We start from the raw sequence: 18,355 nt of genomic DNA, 5'->3' as shown, positions 1-18,355 counted from the left end.
AAGGCATTGAATATGTTTAGAGATTTTTGTTCATTGTTCAGTTGTAATAATTAGGTATGCTGAAACAAGTATGGGGGTATTCGCGAACTTCTCGCCGCTCATCAACCATTCCTAGCCAAACGCCAGCCAACGATGATGTGAACGACCTCAAAAGAAAACATTAGGTTCGTAGGGTACTAGTCGTATACTTCGTGATTATACCCTGCCCATGCATGACCAGGCATGATGAGCAAAGGGGTAAAACTTCCAACGCCTCTCTTCCTTCCTCCGGTTTTAAACACCAGACCTCTCCCTCTTCTCGTAACATCAAAACACATTCTGCTTTCAAGTCCACCAGGGAACTCTTTAGACCATCTGCTCAGCCGGGACCCCATTGTTATGGAACGGTCCACCAACACCATTACCAGCATGACCATGACCCACAGGCTTGCGGTTAATAGCCGAACCAGCACCACCACCATAACCACCATAGCCGCCATACCCACCACCAGCATACCCATGCCTGTCATCAAAAGGGAATCCAGCACCGCTGTTGCCCCAGCCAACCTGCCTAGTGAAAGTGGCGCCACCGAGCTCCATATCATCACGGCTGCCAAAGGGGAACGGGTTGGACCTGTTAAGAGGAATATGGTTATAGCGCCAATCCCAGATCGAAGCGTAAACCATGCGGTAAGCGCTGAAAGCCATGACGGTACCAATGATGCCGCCAGCAACGACGTCGTACCAGTGATGGAACTCGTCGATGGTCAGCGCGCCAGCGATCAAGACGGCGCCGAGCACGGGAGCGTAGACGGCAGCCAGCTTCCAGAGCGCAGGGTGGTAGTTGGAGAAGACCTTGAGCTTGGCGTTGAGGTAAAGAGCGAGGAAGATGAAGCCGGCGAAAGCAGCGGTGGAGTGACCCGACGGCATCGACTCGAGAGAATCATCGATCTCGTTTTGGTCGCCGGTGCAGATATCCTTTGTGTAGTAAATCTGCCCGAACCCTTGCGCGGAGTATCCGTCCTCGGCAATACCGGTGTTGGTAGCACGCGTGATGTCGGGCTTGCAGACCGTCAGGAAGTGAGGGCGCAGGCCGCCGATGAGCCACTTGATGAAGACCTGGAAGACGGCTGCCGTGATCAAGGAGTAGAGAAGACCGATGATGCCATTGTTGACGTCCCAGAAGGAGCGGATGCGGATCTGCATGCACAGGATGATGAAGATGGGGATCATGGCGGCGAGGAAGGCGGCGAGCCAGATGGGAATGATTTCCTTGCGCATGGGGTAGGCGAATTGCGGGTAGACGATCTCGCCGTCGGCGAAGGTGACGGCGAAGGAGCGTGAGGGAGCCGGGTGGGCGTAGTAGACCTGTTGACGACCATGTTAGAGATGGATAACTGAAAACAAGGTGAGGAAAAGGTAAAGACTTACGCCGAGACCGATGGCACCGAGGGCAGCCATGGTGAGAATGTCGAGCCAGGTGTACTTGAGCCATTGGCCAAAGGTAGGCCTGGTGCTCATGGTGTAGGGCTCGAAGCCATGGCGACGAGCGCGCTTCTCCTTGTGAGTGGCATGATGCCCGTGGGTGCCGTTAGCACCGACGGGAGGTGCAGTGCCATCCGCGGCGCGGGGTTGACGGTTGAAGAAGCCCATCTTTTGTTGTGTGGTTTTCCTCAGTTGTTGTGATGGTTGTTTACTCGCAAATTATCACCACTCTGGATTGTGGATGGTTGAAAAGACTGGCCTGTGATGGCAGCCCTTGTGTTCCAGTTCAGAGTTGTACAGGAGCTGTTGAGTTGTACAAACTGTCGGTTGGATGGATCAGAAGAAGAAGTCTGAGGTAATGGTGAGCTGGTGTTGGTTTATAAACAACAAAAACGGAAGACCAAATTTGGGTTATTACCAAAGAACCTGCACGTTTGAAACACGCACAGCATGTGAGTGTTTGTGGGTTTGACGTCATAATGGAAGATGTGATGGTTGTGGTCGAGTGAATGGTCAAAGGCACAACTGAACGACCACTATGGTAACAGGCAAGCGAGAGTGGGTGGACGGGACTATGCCCTGTAGTCACTGATGCCCATGCTTGCCGGTTCCCGTGTAAGTGCCCATTTGGACATTGCAATTCTCTGCAGTGAGCCGCTTCGTTATTTCCTGGCTGAGTGATTCATGCTTGTGACGCTACGGAGTAAGGTCCGTGAAATTCGGCACACGACACTGAAGTGATTCGGCCATTCCCGAAGCCAAAAACATGAGAAAAGGGCAGAGTCCCTTGGTAGGAATGGACCTTTGAATCGAGATGTTGTCAATCATTTTCACAAGCATGAAACAAAAATGGAAGGCCAAGACGGGACTCGGCAACACGGCACTCGCCTGGCCGCGGAAAGGGTAGCATTCATGGGTTGTTTCTTGGATTTGGAGGACTGTCAACTCCTCGTTATGACGGTCCAGACCAAATGGTCGTCATGTTTTGATGTCAGAGAGAGAGAGTGATGGTCCCGACCCTTAACCCTGAACAACATCAACAAGGAAGTGCCTGTAATTTACCGTTTAATCTTTCAGGGGACGCGCTCACCAGTGACATCACATCCTACCCACACCACGCGGAGTTAAGACGGCCAACATCTTGGCAGGACTTGGCAAACTGGGCACCCGTCGTTTGGAGTTTGACCAATGAGAGGGTAGCAGTAGAATGACATCAAAGCACAGGGAGTGACGCTCCGATAACCGATAGCGAGCAATCGATAAGCTGATAAGATAGCAGCTCAGCTCAACCCCTCCTCTGACGAAAGCTCCCCCGCTCAAGTCAACCCCTCACCGCCGCCGTTCGCTTGTCGTTTCCGAGAAATCGTTAGCTGAAGACAACAACCGGCACCACACCAATGCAACCAACCATTTAACAATTCACAATTCATTTCAAAGATCAAATAATGGTTTGGAGGGAATCGAATTGCCATCTCTATCAGGTGTGTGTATCTGCTTGTGTAAAAATCCAAATGCTAAACCCTCCCAAATTGTATGGCTCGCACTCGCTCTCTGTAGCTGCTCTAGCGGAGAGAAGAGTGATGACCATGTTGTTCGTAAACCCAAGTGTTGTGTAAAACAGAAATGCAGTGGTGTATCCCAAAACGATGACAGAAAAAAGATGGAAATATGAACGAGATCGCTCCCACGCCGTCCGCGCTTTCTATAACAGCAGCAAAGCAAACAATGACAATCGCAACAGTGAGAGAAGATCAACGACGACTCGAAACATGAAGCGCGTGCCCCGAAGGATACCCATTCGGGTAAATCCCGACATTGCTAATGCTGTCTCCGGGCGCTATGCTGTCGTCATCCAACCAGTCGCGCTCCACGGGCCCGCTGGAGAGATAAGTCGGCGCCGTGCTGAAGGTGTCGCCGTCATGACGTTTTTGGTATGATACTGTTGCGTGATGATGGGCGGGGGCAGGTTGATATGTTGCATGTCCGTGGTTGTTGTGGTGAGGGCTGTGGCTGTTGTCGCGATCGCGGGAATGGCTCTCCCGGGGATGGCTCTCACGACGTTGCTGCTGCTGCTCTAGGCATTGACGGCATTCGCGGGACACGCTCACGCTGTTGGGAAAGGTGTTAGTAGGCGGGACATGAGGATGGTAGGAGGCCGAACGAGGTAACATGGGCTTGGTGGTGATAGTGTGTGTGGTAGTATGCGTGTTTGTAGCAAGAGGAGGAGTGTGGCTTGTCCCCGAAACGTAGCGAACGCCTGAGCCAACAACTGGTGGAAGATCATGAGAAAGACCATGACCGCCGCTACCGCTAACTCTTCTCTCAGAACCGGAAGCGAGCCGGTAGCTTGAGGAGGGGTTGTTGGCCGACGACGACCGGGGAAGATGTGGTGGGCGTTGTGTAGAAGAACTTGAAGCAGTAACATGAACGCGATGGTGCGGTGGTGTTGGGGATCGGGACCGAGTAGGGGGTGTATTACATCTGTGCAGGGAACCGGCAGGGAGAGGTCCGAGGACCTTGCCGCCCTTGACAATCATCTGGATGCCCTCCTTGAGGAAGACGACACCGTCACCCTTGGTATCGCCGATGTAGTTCTCGCCGCTGCGGACCGAGCCGGTCCAGAACTGGACACAGTCCGCACCCTGGACGACGAACTCGCCAGCGTTGGCCTTGGCCTCAAAGGTCTGATCAGTAACCTTGGCGGCCGAGGCGAGCTCGGAAGCCCTCTTGGAGATCTCGGTCGAGCCGTTGACCCAGAAGGATTGCTGTTGTAAAAGGCATATGTCAGCTTCCGAGTTCTCAAGAGACAGCCAAAGAACAGCATCCTCAGGGGTTACTTACGACGCTCTCACGCTGGGCAGACATGTTGGATGGTTGTGTTTGGAGGTGGTAAAAGGGTAGTTGGGTTTGGTGGAGTTGTTGTTTGGAGGTCGGATAAGGTATGTCAAGTTGCTTATTGTGTTTGGGATTTATAAGTTTCGACAACACCCACAAGAGAACCCGGGGACTGTCGATCTATTTATCATCACCTATGCACTACCTACTCTCTTCAGCTCTCAGCTACTCTGTCAGCTCTTCATGCCCAAAAAAGCCACAGCTCCCAATCCACATCCCACATCCATAGCCCCTCGAGCCCCTCTCTGTCCTGTCTCGGGCGTTGAGGTGCATCCCGAATCGGGCCATCGTGGAGTTTCAACGGAGAAGAAGGTGGGCCGGGAGTACCTGTTGGCTACAGAATATTCCGGCCGGCCAATTGAACGACCTACCGCCCGCGCCATCAAAGATTGTACACTAGGTACACTACGCCAGCGGGACCAGCCCCGTGGCCGGCCACGCCACGGTACGGGCGGCGCCTAAACGAGATGCCCAACATGGCAAGGTTCTAACAGGTCAGCAACGCTGAGACTGACGTGGATGAATGCGGCCTCACAGCTCCTTAGTTCTAGCGATTTGCTCGGCAGCGCTGGCGTGAGACTGCGTCCTCCTGAAGTTATCGTCCAGTGCCAGCATGGCGGGTGGGTTCCCATCAGGAGGCTAGGGCTGTTTTGGGTAAAGGCTGCAGCAGAAGCCGCAGTCGAGTCGACCGCTTTCAAGAGAGCTTTTCTACGAGTCATTTGCTATGGTAAGTCTGCCTGCCTCAGGAGCGGTTCAATGACAAACACCGTCGCCTTGTGTGAGCGCCTCGAATTCTCTGAATGGGCCTCAACTAAAAGAAAGCGAACCTGTCAACTCGTCAGGCTGGAAAGTGGCTGGTAGGCCACTACGCTAGGTCGCTAGTAATGGCTAGGCACTAACTGATCACAAACCGACCCAGCCGGCGGCGGTTGTTTCGAAAATTCCAAGACCAACAGCAGCGGTGGTGCCTTACCATCCGCGCGCGCACCGCACCCCTCACACCCATCGCACCCATCGCATCGTCGTCACAGAACGTTGTGCGCGGCAAGGCCTCATTGGTCTCTCTGTGGATCTGGACTGCCGACCCTCAACCGGCAATAGCCCCCATTGGCTAGTAGCAAAGCCAGCCCGCCGAGCCCGCCCGTCAAAGATGGGATGTGGATTTGTGGAGGGGTCGATTAGCGTGCGGCGCGGTGGCCCAGATCAAGACCCCAAAGAAGGGGGGGCGCAAAGCAACACGCATATCGAGATGGAGCACGTGGAACCACTCCATCCATCGACGAAGAAACGAACGAACAAAAGGGCGCAAAAAGGGGTCTTCATCAATGTCCTCGAAAGCGATTCGTGATGTCGAGAAGACAGGCAACACAAGAAAGAGGGGACGGCGGCAACATTGGTGGACAAATGGCCTAATCGCATGCAAAATGGCAACAAATAGGGCCACTGATGATGGCCTCGAGTTTACGAGACGGCCTCGACGGCGATGAGGTTGGCTGACATCTTAGATGATCTGCAGTTTCTCGACCACTTCGACTTTGCGATCCTGCATAGCCCCTCAGGCCCTTCAAGCGCCCCTTCTTTTCTCCCATCACGACTGGCCCTCCTGGAGTTTTCCACAAGTTCTAGATTTGTTTACGTGGCCGAAATCCCATAATTTCCAACCATTCGCGCCCGCCTTACGCAAGCACAGGTTTTACTAGCTCTCACGAGAGGGCCAGCAGAAAGACCTATCGTGTGGGATAATGCGAGGAATGGACCGTCGCCATCACAAATCACACTTGACGATTCACATACAATCGTCCAGTGAGTGCTCTTTAACCATTTTATAGGCCCTCGTGTTTCTGCAAGGGGTCCATTCATCACTTTTTAGTTCCTTTAGTTCCGTTGCTTCCGCCCAGCCGTCCCTGAATTGCTTTAGCGAGCAGAGACGAGTCTTAAGCCTTTTGTTAGCTTTAGCTTGGAGCTTGGAAAGGTTTCCTGCAGAAAAGAAAGCAGCCAATGTGCTGTGCAACATCGACGACCGACCGACCGCATTCAAGGCCCATATGCAGGTGCAACAACATGCATCGAAAAGGACAATTCCCCTTGCTGCTGCCTTTGGACAAGCCATTCTTGGCCTATCTTTACTGGCCTCTGGGGTCTCGATTGGCATTGCCCTGACATGACATTGCTGGGTCCACGACATTCACATCCACATATGCAGGATATCTGTGCAGCTAGGCTGTGCTGACTTAGACCAGGACTGGAGAGCTATATGGTAGGAGCTCGTTCCACTCCCCACGACTGGCACACACAAGAGTGGGTTTGTGACTTGTGAGGCCTCAGTTTTTGCAGTATCTGGAGGACTCGAAGATCTGACAAATGTAAACAATGGCTTGTCGTTGGAGGACAAGAAGCAAGATGGGACACGTTGTTACCCAACCAGCAACCTATGGTCTTGTGCATGGCAAGGCGGCCTGGCTGGCTGACTTCAAGCGGAGCAGACATCAAAGACATATCAGCTTGATATTGCATTGCATTGCGATGCTGCGACTCGAGTCTCGAGTAGCTGGGCAACATGAGATGCGTTCCTGATGAGTTTTTCTTGTTTTCGGTCTCTGATGGATCAGTTCAGCTAATGTCAGCGCAGGCTACTTCCATGAATGATATCCGATTTGTTTACATTCAGAGTTTATCTACCAAAGACGCCGTTTAGTTTTCCGTGGCAGACTTCCAGACTTGAGAATCCGAGAGGTGCCGGCGCCATCACAGACTCCGAATCGAGGCGTCATCCTCTGGAAAATCAAACGTCTACCCACCTGGATAGCCTCATTACCTGTGTCTTCCTTCGAGCACACACCCTCAACACCAACAACATATCACCACTCCACCGCATCACAGTCGACTCTGCCCCTTCATCTCCCCCTTCGCCCTCCCCGCCAAATTCCTTTCACTCCCCAACACCAAGCCCACATGATTACTAACCACCACCAGCTCCCCCATTTCATCCATCACCAAAACCTCCAAATCAAACCTCCCACCTCTAACCTCCTTGCTGCTCACTCTCATCCTCAACCACTCCCACCCTTCTTTCGGTGCAGCCTTTTTCTGCTCAACATTCATCACAACAGTAGGATACCAATGCTTAGCATCATGTCTGAACGCCGCCCCCTCATTTTCCTTTTCGTCCCTCGGCCGGTAGGCCTCAACGACATACGGCCAGCAATCGGATACATACCCCAGCGTCGCATCCGTGAACCTTTCTCCCGAAGCGAGACAAATCCACAGGTCGATGATTGACTTCCGAACCTGGCCCTGGCGGGGGATATAAAACTTGATATTCTGTAAAGCGCGGATGTAGCTGAACCCGGGCGGAAGCTGGATGTTGGTCCAACTCGGGTCTTTATTTTCCTTGAGCAAGCCAAAATTGGGTTTTGTCAAGGTCAGGGGCGGGGGAACCAGCAAAAATTGGGTGTCGAGAGAGATTCCTTGAAGAGAAGAGAGGTTGGTCATGACGAGGTAGGCGGTTAGCCGTTTTTTGCCACGGGTTGCTTCGGGGGAGGAAGAGCTGATTTGGACCGAGCCGCCGCCTTGGTACAAGGTTGCGTGCAGGGTGGTTAGTTGGCGGCCAGGCTTGACATCCTCGATGATGATGGTTGCTGGACCGACTTCGGTGCGGTTGAGGTACTCGAAGTGGGCGTTCAGGACGTGCGGTTGCGGGTTAGAAGGGGAGCGGGAGCGGGAGCGAGAGGAGCCGTGAAGGATGGCGGCTTGGAGGATGCATGATGCTACGTAACCGCCGTTGGGGACTGTGAATTGTGTTAGTTATGTTCTTGATCGGAAGGTGTAGTGATACTTACCGGCGCCGATGCAGAATGAGTCTACCAGGTTGGCTTGGTAGGTGTTGGCATCGATCCTTTTGATCTCGGTCGCCTTGGCGAACGGGATAATTCCCGTTGATGGTTTGTCTGAGGCCATTTTTGGTACAAAGTTTCTAGACTACTCGGTGTGGGATCTCGAAGACACGAGAGTTGTGGAAAGATACATGTGTGTAGCACTTATACAGTGATGTTGTTGATGAATCCGGGGAACAGTTTACCCCAAATCCCCACCTTGGTGAGACTGTCTGAGCCTCGGTTGCCAAGTCGGCAGCTTCCCGATTATTGATCCCCAACTCAATTGCACGTTGGGGGATTGATACAATTGGGACTTGAAAGTTTCGTGATGTTCACCATTCATCGAATTTTTTTCAAGCTGACATGTCTGGAAAGGTCCAAACCAGAATGTCAAAAAACAGCCAAAAGGATAACGATACCCATGGCGAAGGGAGGTACCAGGAGATGCAAAAATGTTAGACAACACCGGATTCGAACCGTGTACACCGCCTACCACAGGAACTCATCCAGTCGTACCTTCCCTATCATACCTTCCCTTCATCGTAGCTGTCTCTGCCCCGCTACCCTTCCCGCCGCCGTTCTTTTCTTTCATCTCTTGCCACTTTCGGTTGACTTGTTGACGCAACACCATACATCAACTGAACACAAAAACGCAAAAACCGATCAAATCCGGTGCAAAATGGATTTGAATCCAAACAAATAAAAAGAAACACATCCTGCCGTCCGAAGAACATTCTCAAACTTAGCATGGATTGTGCCAAAGGTGCAAAAAGATGGACAATGCCGGATTCGAACCGGCGACCTTTCACAAACGTATTTATGGAATGCGAAGCGAAAATCATACCCCTAGACCAATTGCCCGTTTGTTACTAGTGGCTCCAAATCTTGAGCCTATCAACACCAACTCTGGGCATTTCAGTACAGCACCATCCACCTTTGGCTCTGGCGCTCTGCTGTCCACTCACTTTTTGGTCCCCACTTGCCTCGGCTCTTGTTCCCGTCGACTCGATACTAACGACCACTTCAACAACACGACGACAAGCGCTCTGTTCCAGAACAGAATCACATGTCCCAGATTGCAACATAGACCAAATCCGAGATAAAAGCTTATCAAGTCTTGGCTGTTGGGAAACTCAACAAACTTTCTGTGGTAACGTCGTCATCGCGGCGGTTGAAACTCCGTAGAACCATTGACCGCCGACCACCGGCCGTTGCAACCGGTGATGAAACCAAGAAACGAAGAGACGAACGCCCATGACAGCACTGACAGAAACGCGGCAAAGGGCTGAACGATTCCCAAAACAGACAATGTCCCGGCTTGACGTGGAGACTCCGGCTCCGCTCCCACGGGCTGGATCGCTGATCTTGGCATCAAATTCTCCAGTGCCCCAAGCTGGACCGGGAACCGACGACGAGAAAAGTTGAAGATATGGAAGTTTCCGATGCTGGTCCCTGCGATGGGTTGTGATGAGGGACCCGTTTTTCACTCATTGACTTTCAATTTCATAACGACATCTGCTCTCCTTACTCCTATATCGGGCACTTCACTCTTCTTGTTCATCACCTTGAACTGGACATCTCACTTGCAAATCGAACACAGCTTCACATAGACGACGGGAGTCAACACAAACAACTGCCATAATGTCTGAACAAGCACTCGTCGACGCAGTCGTCACCCACTCCGAAAAACAATCCCCCCTGGGACCCGGCTTCAAGCGCCTCACAGAACAAATCTACCTCCAAGAAGCTCCCTCCTCCGCCACTCCCTTGTCCCCCTCAGACCCAACAACCATCCTCCTCTACGGCTGGGGCGATGCTCGCCCCAAGCATCTCGCCAAATACGTCGACGGCTACCGCGCCCTCTTTCCCGCCGCCAAGCTCGTCGTCATCCTCTGCCCCCTCCTGCGCTGTCTCTACCAAACCCTCGACGCCCGCTCCAAGGCCATGACCCCCGTCATCTCCGCTTGCTTCGGCTCCCTGGACTCCGCCGACCGTAAGTCCGTCGAGGCTTCCGGAAACAACAGGGTCTTGGTGCAGGTCATGTCCAATACCGGAGGGATGTACTTCGCCGCCACTTTGAACGCCTACCGCAAGCGCTTCGGCGGCGAGGTCTTCCCGCATAATATGCTCGTCGTCGATTCCACACCGGGTAGCACCTCCTTCCTGCAAAACGCCGGTCCGTGGTCGAGGGCGATGGCCATCGGTGCCCGGGCGTGGTTCCCCTTGCCGTTTATTGTGACGCAAGCGCTGGCTTGCATCTTCCTGGCGGCGCTGCACGGCTTCGGGTGGTTGGTTGGCGCGTCGAGCGCGGCGGCTTATTCAGTGGCGGCGGTGAACAATGAGAAGCTGTGTGAGAAAAGTGCCAGGAGACTGTATCTGTACTCGAAGGAGGACGATATCATTTATTGGGAGGATGTCGAGAAGCATGCGGCGCAGGCGAGGCAAAGGGGGTATGTGGTTGATATGGACATATTTGAGGGGACGCCGCATGTGGGACATATGAGGCAGCATCCGGAGCAGTATTGGGGGGCGATCAAGAAGACGTGGACGGAGGCTGTTGCTGGCCTCTAGAGTGTTCGTTTGGTGAAAAGGGGAAGAGATGTTTAGGGATGAGTCTTCTGTCTTTGTGGGTGGAGATCGACGGGCTCGGGGGTAATAAAGGGGGTATGTCGTAGAAGAATTGGAGCGGGAAAAACACTAATTTGCAGGCGCATTGGATACTAGAAGGCATATTATACAGCATTAGAATTGGGATAATTCTGGGATAGATGATAGAAGAGCTAGATGATGGAATACCTAGATGTCATGGGCGCTTGAACCTGACTTTACGAACGAAAGACTCAAGTCATCCTCCGGGACCTCTCCTCAGGTGTAGATGTACCTTGCTCGTTTTCCTCACTCCTATTTTCTTTCCAACCCTTCCACATCCCTTCATGTTTCTCCGTGACCCGTGTTCCTTTATGCTCTCATCAGTAGATCACTGAAACGCTCAACTCCGATGATCCCGGTGTTATGTTTCATTCCCTTCCTCCACCTAGGTACATATAGATCTTCAACCCAAGACCTCCCACCACCCTCAACCCCTTTCTCCATCTCTTATCGGCCTTCACTCCTCATCGCCCAAAGCCCTAAAGTCTAAACACAAACCCCCATACACCCCTCCCCATGCTCCCCCTCATCCTTCCCAGGAACGCACTCATCCCTCGGATCATCCACACACTCCCACCCCTCAGGACACATCAGCCCCAGCATACCTCCACACCGTTTCGTCGGCTCAACGCAGATACCTCCGCAGTCGGCGCCGTTCTTCTTAGGGCCGCAATCGTCGCGCGGGTCGTCAACGCACACTTGGCTTTGGGCAGGGCACGGAATGTTGGCGAGGCCGCCGCAGGGAATGGAGGGGATGCAGGCGTCGTGATGGAAGATTTGGTTGGGCGGGCAGCTTGTGGGTATGGCGCTTTCGGAGGAGCGAGAGGTGAGGGGGAGGGAGATAGCTGTGGCTGTGGCCGCGGTGGTCAGGAGGGAGAGGAGGGTGGTGGTTTTGAAGAACATCGTGGGTTTAGCTTTCAATGGTTTTTGGTATATTTGTTTGGAGGGTTGGGCTGGAGATTGTATGGAAGGTTGAGTAAGTTGGTAACCTTGGGATTACGAATAAACGGGGCCTTGAACGGGGACTTACTTGGGGGATAGTGATAATTGCTGTTGTTCAGCAGTCTGTTACTCCTTTAAGAACTATTCCCGGTGCACTCGTTGAGTGCCTGTTGCTGATTATAAGATGATGTGATCAAAGTCGGGAAGTCAGCAGTCTTTTATACCCAACTGGATAACCAAATCTTCGCTTTGACGACCGCGCGCAAAAAGCATCATGATGCCCCTGAGACGATGCGCTTACCTGTTTGGATTCATGGAGTGAAAACTCCGCGAAAAGCACTTGATCAGTTGTAAAAAGCTAGGTGCCAGGCAGTGCCCAGACGTCTAGTAGGCAATAGATGGTCTCCGGATATGCTTACAACTTTTGCTTTCCGCCATCCACTTGTCGTTCCCCATGTAGTCGACGCAGAAAATGCGATGCACGTTCCTCTGGGCTTTCCAGTTCTGGCCAAAAGCCAAGACGGAGGGAGAGGCGTGAGAGAAAATGGCATGGACCACATTGGGAATTGCATGTCCACGTAAAACCCTTCAGAAGTTCCTGACCGCTTCGTGCTTCCGGTCATATATCGAGACCGAAAGAACAGATGGAGGTTGAACTCAGCGTGAGATGGCTTTATGGCAGGGCGGTAGATGGTTAGGTACGCAACAGCTGGGTGAAGCTCGACGGCTCCGGTCCTTTCATTGCTTACATACTTCCCTCAGGATGTACACCGAATCGCGTTAGACATCCAGCCAAACGGCAATGAAGTCTCCAGCTCATGGCTGACACGACGTTACCTTACATATCAGCATTGGAGGCAATCTCAACCTCCAAGGAAACGATGTGCCGCACCCAGGTAACACAAGACAATAGAATGTTCATCACCCGTCCCCTCCCCGCCCTTGGCATGACAAAACAGAAGCTACCCAATACTTCCAAAAGCGTCAACAGTCATGCAAAGCTTCTTGTCCCGTTTCAAGCTCTGCTCCGAGAGCGGACATAAGACGGGAGAACACTCTTCCGACGTCCACGACATCTGGTGGGAAAAGCGACGACAGCAGGAAGATGGGAATGGCAGCATAAGAAGATAGGTACCTTCTCGGAGATACAATCGATTGGGAAAGGCAAGAGATCAAATGACAATTGTTACCACCACATGAATGTTTAACATGCATGAGTGCGGGACTTGAGCCGGTTGCTGACATAAACAACGACATGAATAGCAGCGAGACGTAGTGTTACAGAAGATCTCAGATGTACTGCCAAAGCTGTCATTTAGAGAGGTGGTTGATGTTACCTTCAACAATGATGGAATGTTCGGAATCCTTTGGATTTGCACATGGCATATGACTCGTCCTATACCTGGGTAGTCGTGGGTTGCGTGCTCGGTGTACTTGCCCCCTCTTGTGGTGACCTGTCAAGCGGTGAGCGAGTGTCATACAGATCTTGCGCAAGATGTCAAGATGCATTGTGGTAACTACCCGCCATTTCCCCGGATTTACCTAAATGCAGCTCGGCCTGTAACGTATCGTCAGCCCTAAGCTTATTTATCCCCATCTGACAGCCGCCAACTATGTCAGGAACAGATCGAAAGAAAACTCAGCCTCAGCCACCTGACGCTAGTCATGACCAATTACCTGCGACGAGCAACGGTCAATTCTTATACGGGCAAGCCACAAACTCCTCGGGCAATGACTTACATGGAATACGGTGGACTTGCTTACTTTTCTTCAATGTGGTTTCGTTCTGAAACTCCGTCTTGGCTTCGACCGAAAAGGAAGTGCAAAGGAACATGAATTACGTATCCTCCTTCAAGCCAGGTGGAAGCAACTGCCCTACAGAAGGCGGGAGAGTAAGCATAGCCTAAATCAGCCGATTAACTCCGTTCCACAACATGACTGAAAGTTGTTACTCCAAGAGTGTAAATGGGTGACCATGCCAACGGTTTTAGGGTGAAGACGGTTTCTTCATTCCAGTATAAATGATGATGGGTTCCCCATGGTCGATCATCTCATTTCACCAATATCAAACACAAGCACCTGAACATAACCATCTCTTACGGCTATACATCCATCTCAAGAACAACAGACAAGTAATAACCAACAAGGTAAGCCAAGCTCAACGGTGAACAAGGAGAAAAAGGTTCAATTACTCACAGTTTCCAGACATCACCCACAAAGCCAACACCAAAATGCTCTTCAAGACCACTCTCCTCTCCCTCCTCGCCGTCGTCTCGGCCACCGCCATCCCCCGCACATCCTCCACCGAAATCAACAAGTGCCTCCCCGGTCAAATCTCCATCGGCGGCACATGCTTCAAGGCCGGCGCCTTCTGCGGCGGCTTCGCCGGTATCCCCTGCGCCGACAAGAACCAGATCTGCGTTGACGACCCGCGCGATGACTGCGACCCGAAGAACGGAGGCGCCGACTGCGGTGGCGTCTGCATCGAGCCGCTGTTCTGCGGTGGATTTGCCGGTATTTCGTGCCCCAAGAGGTTGACTTGTGTGGATGATCCTAGGGATGATTGTGATCCTGAGAATGGTGGTGCGGACTGCGGTGGGATTTGCGTTGCTTGAGGGATGAACGGGTGAGGGAGGTGAGGAAGATGGGGAAGGATGTGGAAAGAGGATTCGGTTGACGGATGGGGTGTCGAAAGGGATAGGAAGGGGATTATGAGGGGTATAGACTTGGAGGATGGTCTATCCCGGTGGCGGTGGAGGATATATGAGACACACAGTACACTCGCTTCCATTTCATTTAAATTTACAACACAAATCCAAAACGGAGATAGACATTCTTTGCAGATCACAAATCAAGAACCTCGCGGTCCTCCATCAACCAATATCTCTCCAGAGACTTGAAGCAGGTGTGGAAAAGTGTGTAATGCAGAGGTATCGTGGTCGTTCTGCTATAGCTTGCTGGGAATGAGGGCACCGCCTGACTGCTCGCCGTCTAGGAACAGGTTGATCAAGAACGAAAAGTGGTCGGCGTACTGGTACAAAAAGCCGTGTCCAGCGTCGGGGTATAGGTGCAAATACGCATTCGGTAGTGTCTTGTACATCAGGTAGCTGTTTTCCGTTGGCAAGAGCAAGTCTTGAGATCCTGTTCAAATATGGCGTTAGCATTGTGACGTGCGATACTCCCACTCGCCGGCAGAGAACTCACCATTGGCAATCAGCACTGGAATCTTCAACCCCTTCAACTTCTCCAGACTACCCTCTCCCATGAACTTGGCAAAGGCAATGCCCTGGCTCTTTGACCCTTCCTTCCCCAAATGACCCATCATCTCCTTCCTCGCCCCAGCAATCCTCCTCCAACTCTTTTCGCCCTCCGCCCAGCTCTTCTCCGAACACCGTCCAAAGAAGCCCTTCATAAACGCCTCTTTCTGCTGCTCCACCGTCTGCGCCGCCGCCAACCTCTGGAAAGCCTCCGTCTCCTGACCCTTGAACCTCTTGACTCCCGGCCCGTCACTCGGCGTAGTTCCGGCCAACACCAACCTCCTAACCTTCACTTTGCCCCCCGAATACTCTTCCGCAATCAGCGCCACCATCTGGGCATTGCACCCACCCATGGAGTAGCCAAAAACGTCCACTTGAGGAATGTTCATCACGATGAGCAAGTCGATGACACTTTGCGCCCACTCGGTGATGGAAAGGGGTACGGCACCCTCAGAGCGGCCAACGCCGGGGATGTCTGTGAGGATGACCGGGCGTTGATCGGCCAGAGGATCAATCAGGGCCGGATCCCATTGGTCCATGGTGCCGCGGAAGCCCATAAGCATGACAAGGGGAATCTTGCCGGATGAGGAGGGTGAAGGGCCGAGTAGGCGGTAGGATATGCGGTGGCCATCTTTGCCGATGGGGGCGAAGAGGTCTCGGGCGGTCGAAAATGTGGCCATCTTTTTGATCGGGACTGAGTTTTCGGAAAGAAGCTTGTAATGTGTATAGTGGAACAAGCTGAAGCACTCGTGCCTGGTGACTCTTTATAAAGGGATGGGTCGTGTGAGCAAACCCCTGGCTGGCCTGAGAACGACAGCCGAACCCCGCGTCGTGATGCCGTCGAATGCCGTGGCGCCAAGTACCGAGGATGTTAGTGGGACCCTAACCCTGAATTTCCGTGTGTCAGTCGTCAATCATCGCGCGATTGGCATTGGGAGGAGTGGTTCAGATGATCAATGTGGTGCTCATCCTTGGATAGAATTTGTAGACAGTCCTTGTGACATAAGAAGAGACCTTGGTGGACAGAAATCTAGTGGTATTTGCTCATCTTTGGTGTTGTGAAACCGGTATCGGTCTAGGAAGAAGGTCATGGCTCCGAGTCGTTTGGCGGGTGAATTAGGTTAGGGGAAAGGAGGAAGAATGAAGAAGATTACGGCAGTCCTATCAGGGCAGGATACACCAACCCCGAATACCAGGGGAGATGCAAGGGGCTCTGAACTCGCAGCCCAACGGTGGTTGATGAGTCTTGGCTGTGAATGAGATGGTTTCTGCTGTTACACTAACAACCTTTTCGCCTAGATACCCGTAGGTCACGTTAGCTAAGAAGCAACAACCTAACAATTTTAATAACATCCCCCGCATTGCAGTTTTGCACCTGCGTTTGTCTCCCAACATCAACTTCCTACAACCGAACCATTATGAACATCAACAACAACAACCAGTTTACGCGTTCAAAATCACACCTCATGATCAACAGCCATATCGCGACACCACAACAATACCAATAGTACACGATGCCCTGAAATACGAGAGGACTGCGCCGCCCGTTGGCGCTTTAACGACCAGGCTCCAGCTATATATCCCCCTCTCAATCGCACCACCACTGAGCTGCTCTCACAGGTGGGTGCGACTCCGGACCGGCTTTAACCATGTCCTCGCCAAGACGCTGGTTCGACGCCGGTGACCTCGGACCGCGAGCCGACAACTACGGCCACGACCGAGAGTCAGCCTCAACTCCCGAGTTCCAATCACGACGACCCCGCACCGGACGACTGGCAAAGATACACCTATAAACACTCCCACGGTTCGACATCGACATCTAAGCCTATCTCTCAAGCCTTTCGCATCGCTACCCGCCCGGTATCATACGCCTGCTACACTTACCTTGGATACTCAAGATGACAGACGGAAAGAAAGACGAGTTCAGTTTTGACAAGGTCGATGAGGACCTGAAGGGCTTCTTCTATGCCCCAGCTGGCTATACCGATCACACTTTCAAGTCCTCCAGCGGCGTCGAGCTTGGAGTCCGTGTTTGGCCGGCCGAGAACGTGGTCCAAGAACCGGCCCCGATTTTGTTCTGGGTCCATGGAGGCGGTTTCCTCGGTGGACACCACTTTGTTCCTCTGCCGTGGCTGAACCCCGGCTTCCGCAAACGAGGATACCACCTTGTTTCCCTCAACTACCGTCTCGCCCCCCAAGCCGCATTCGATCACCAACTCGCCGACTGTATCGAGTCCGTCGAATGGTGCCGCAAAAACCTTCCGTCCATCTTGGACGAGGGCAAGGTAGACGTTGATCGTTATGCCCTTGTTGGTGAATCCGCCGGTGGCACCCTAGTGACCCTAATGGGCTTGCACTTAACTTCACCTCCCCCAAGAGTTATCGTCGACGCCTACGGCCTTGTTGATATCTGGTACTACATCAACATGCCCGACCGCACACCTGAGCCATGGAAGGGAGAGTTCACCGACCAGGAACTAGAGCGCTTCATCGGCGACAGGGACCTAAAGAACGTCTTGACAGATGCTTGCTGCTGGAACGAACAGGAACTGTTTCCTGAAGAAGAGCTCAGAAAGCGCTGGGCGGCTGACATCAGGTACGACAAGCGTTTCCGGTTGCAGGCGGAAGCCCACCAGTGGCGTTCCGTAAGGTCGTTTCCGGGTGATGTACATAAGGCCTTCCTCCACAGCGAGCGATTTCCTGATAAGGCGGAACTGGTCAAGTTCATCACGTCTATGGCTCCCCTCAAGGTTCTCCAGGAGGACAAGCAGCGGTCTTACCCACCAACCGCCTTCCTGCATGGCAACGCCGATGAGCCTGTTCCCATTCAGCAGAGTTATGACTTGGCCGCTACGCTCAGGGAGAGAGGCGTTCCTGTCATTGAGAGATACGAGGAGGGCGAGCCGCACGTATTTGACATCAAATACACGGTAAGATAGTCGAAACCTGCTTACATTCTGGCAATTACTGACAAAATGATTCCAGGGCCCTACTGTCCCTGGCTGGGACACCACGATTCAACCAGTTCTCGACTTTGTTGACCAGCACGTTGGGACCAAGAGGCAGTAGAATGGAACCTACATGAAGTACTCCCAAGTGGCAGACACTTATTGGTAACCACCGAATTGGACAAACCACGATCAGATACGAATGCGAACAAGAGCTTTACCACCACCTTTGCATCCAGTACTGTCATAAAAAGCCCCAGGCCTTGATGCACTTGTCGTCCTTGCAACCGTAACACTCTTGTATTTAGCCGGAAGCTCAAGTACC

General features: G+C 52.6%; 8 protein-coding genes and 1 non-coding gene across 9 annotated transcripts; 3 read left to right on the top strand and 6 right to left on the bottom strand.

The window, feature by feature from the left end:
- Positions 1–22: 22 nt before the first annotated feature.
- Positions 23–2,243, bottom strand: SMAC4_05067 (uncharacterized protein). The gene is made up of 2 exons (XM_003346761.2): positions 1,411–2,243; positions 23–1,347 (listed from the first exon to the last, which is right to left on the bottom strand). The coding sequence occupies exons 1-2, from the start codon at positions 1,630–1,632 to the stop codon at positions 346–348; spliced, it is 1,224 nt and encodes a 407-aa protein (XP_003346809.1). The 5' UTR covers positions 1,633–2,243; the 3' UTR covers positions 23–345.
- A 551-nt stretch (positions 2,244–2,794) lies between these two features.
- Positions 2,795–4,920, bottom strand: SMAC4_05066 (uncharacterized protein). The gene is made up of 2 exons (XM_003346760.2): positions 4,306–4,920; positions 2,795–4,229 (listed from the first exon to the last, which is right to left on the bottom strand). Exons 1-2 carry the CDS (start codon positions 4,327–4,329, stop codon positions 3,216–3,218), a joined length of 1,038 nt encoding a protein of 345 aa, XP_003346808.1. The 5' UTR covers positions 4,330–4,920; the 3' UTR covers positions 2,795–3,215.
- A 2,135-nt stretch (positions 4,921–7,055) lies between these two features.
- On the bottom strand, positions 7,056–8,412 carry SMAC4_05065 (uncharacterized protein). The gene is made up of 2 exons (XM_003346759.2): positions 8,199–8,412; positions 7,056–8,147 (listed from the first exon to the last, which is right to left on the bottom strand). Exons 1-2 carry the CDS (start codon positions 8,314–8,316, stop codon positions 7,234–7,236), a joined length of 1,032 nt encoding a protein of 343 aa, XP_003346807.1. The 5' UTR covers positions 8,317–8,412; the 3' UTR covers positions 7,056–7,233.
- A 596-nt stretch (positions 8,413–9,008) lies between these two features.
- On the bottom strand, positions 9,009–9,095 carry SMAC4_13322. The gene is given in 2 exon segments: positions 9,009–9,044; positions 9,060–9,095. It is a non-coding gene; the product is annotated as a tRNA-Ala (tRNA).
- Positions 9,096–9,875: 780 nt separating this feature from the next.
- Positions 9,876–10,805, top strand: SMAC4_05064 (uncharacterized protein; the record flags this gene model as incomplete). The annotated part of the gene is made up of 1 exon (XM_003346758.1): positions 9,876–10,805. One exon carries the CDS (start codon positions 9,876–9,878, stop codon positions 10,803–10,805), a length of 930 nt encoding a protein of 309 aa, XP_003346806.1.
- Positions 10,806–11,369: 564 nt separating this feature from the next.
- Positions 11,370–11,786, bottom strand: SMAC4_05063 (uncharacterized protein; the record flags this gene model as incomplete). Its single annotated transcript, XM_003346757.1, has 1 exon — positions 11,370–11,786. The coding sequence occupies one exon, from the start codon at positions 11,784–11,786 to the stop codon at positions 11,370–11,372; it is 417 nt and encodes a 138-aa protein (XP_003346805.1).
- Positions 11,787–13,874: 2,088 nt separating this feature from the next.
- Positions 13,875–14,614, top strand: SMAC4_05062 (uncharacterized protein). The gene is made up of 2 exons (XM_003346756.2): positions 13,875–13,972; positions 14,031–14,614. The coding sequence occupies exon 2, from the start codon at positions 14,057–14,059 to the stop codon at positions 14,438–14,440; it is 384 nt and encodes a 127-aa protein (XP_003346804.1). The 5' UTR covers positions 13,875–13,972; positions 14,031–14,056; the 3' UTR covers positions 14,441–14,614.
- A 95-nt stretch (positions 14,615–14,709) lies between these two features.
- On the bottom strand, positions 14,710–16,215 carry SMAC4_05061 (uncharacterized protein). The gene is made up of 2 exons (XM_003346755.2): positions 15,030–16,215; positions 14,710–14,966 (listed from the first exon to the last, which is right to left on the bottom strand). Exons 1-2 carry the CDS (start codon positions 15,760–15,762, stop codon positions 14,773–14,775), a joined length of 927 nt encoding a protein of 308 aa, XP_003346803.1. The 5' UTR covers positions 15,763–16,215; the 3' UTR covers positions 14,710–14,772.
- A 206-nt stretch (positions 16,216–16,421) lies between these two features.
- SMAC4_05060 (uncharacterized protein) lies at positions 16,422–18,151 on the top strand (the record flags this gene model as incomplete). The annotated part of the gene is made up of 2 exons (XM_003346754.2): positions 16,422–18,012; positions 18,068–18,151. The coding sequence occupies exons 1-2, from the start codon at positions 16,981–16,983 to the stop codon at positions 18,149–18,151; spliced, it is 1,116 nt and encodes a 371-aa protein (XP_003346802.1). The 5' UTR covers positions 16,422–16,980.
- Positions 18,152–18,355: the final 204 nt, after the last annotated feature.

This window comes from Sordaria macrospora, chromosome 2 (assembly GCF_033870435.1).
Source record: "Sordaria macrospora chromosome 2, complete sequence".
NCBI lineage: Eukaryota > Fungi > Ascomycota > Sordariomycetes > Sordariales > Sordariaceae > Sordaria > Sordaria macrospora.
This window is presented reverse-complemented; position numbering and strand designations above follow the sequence as displayed.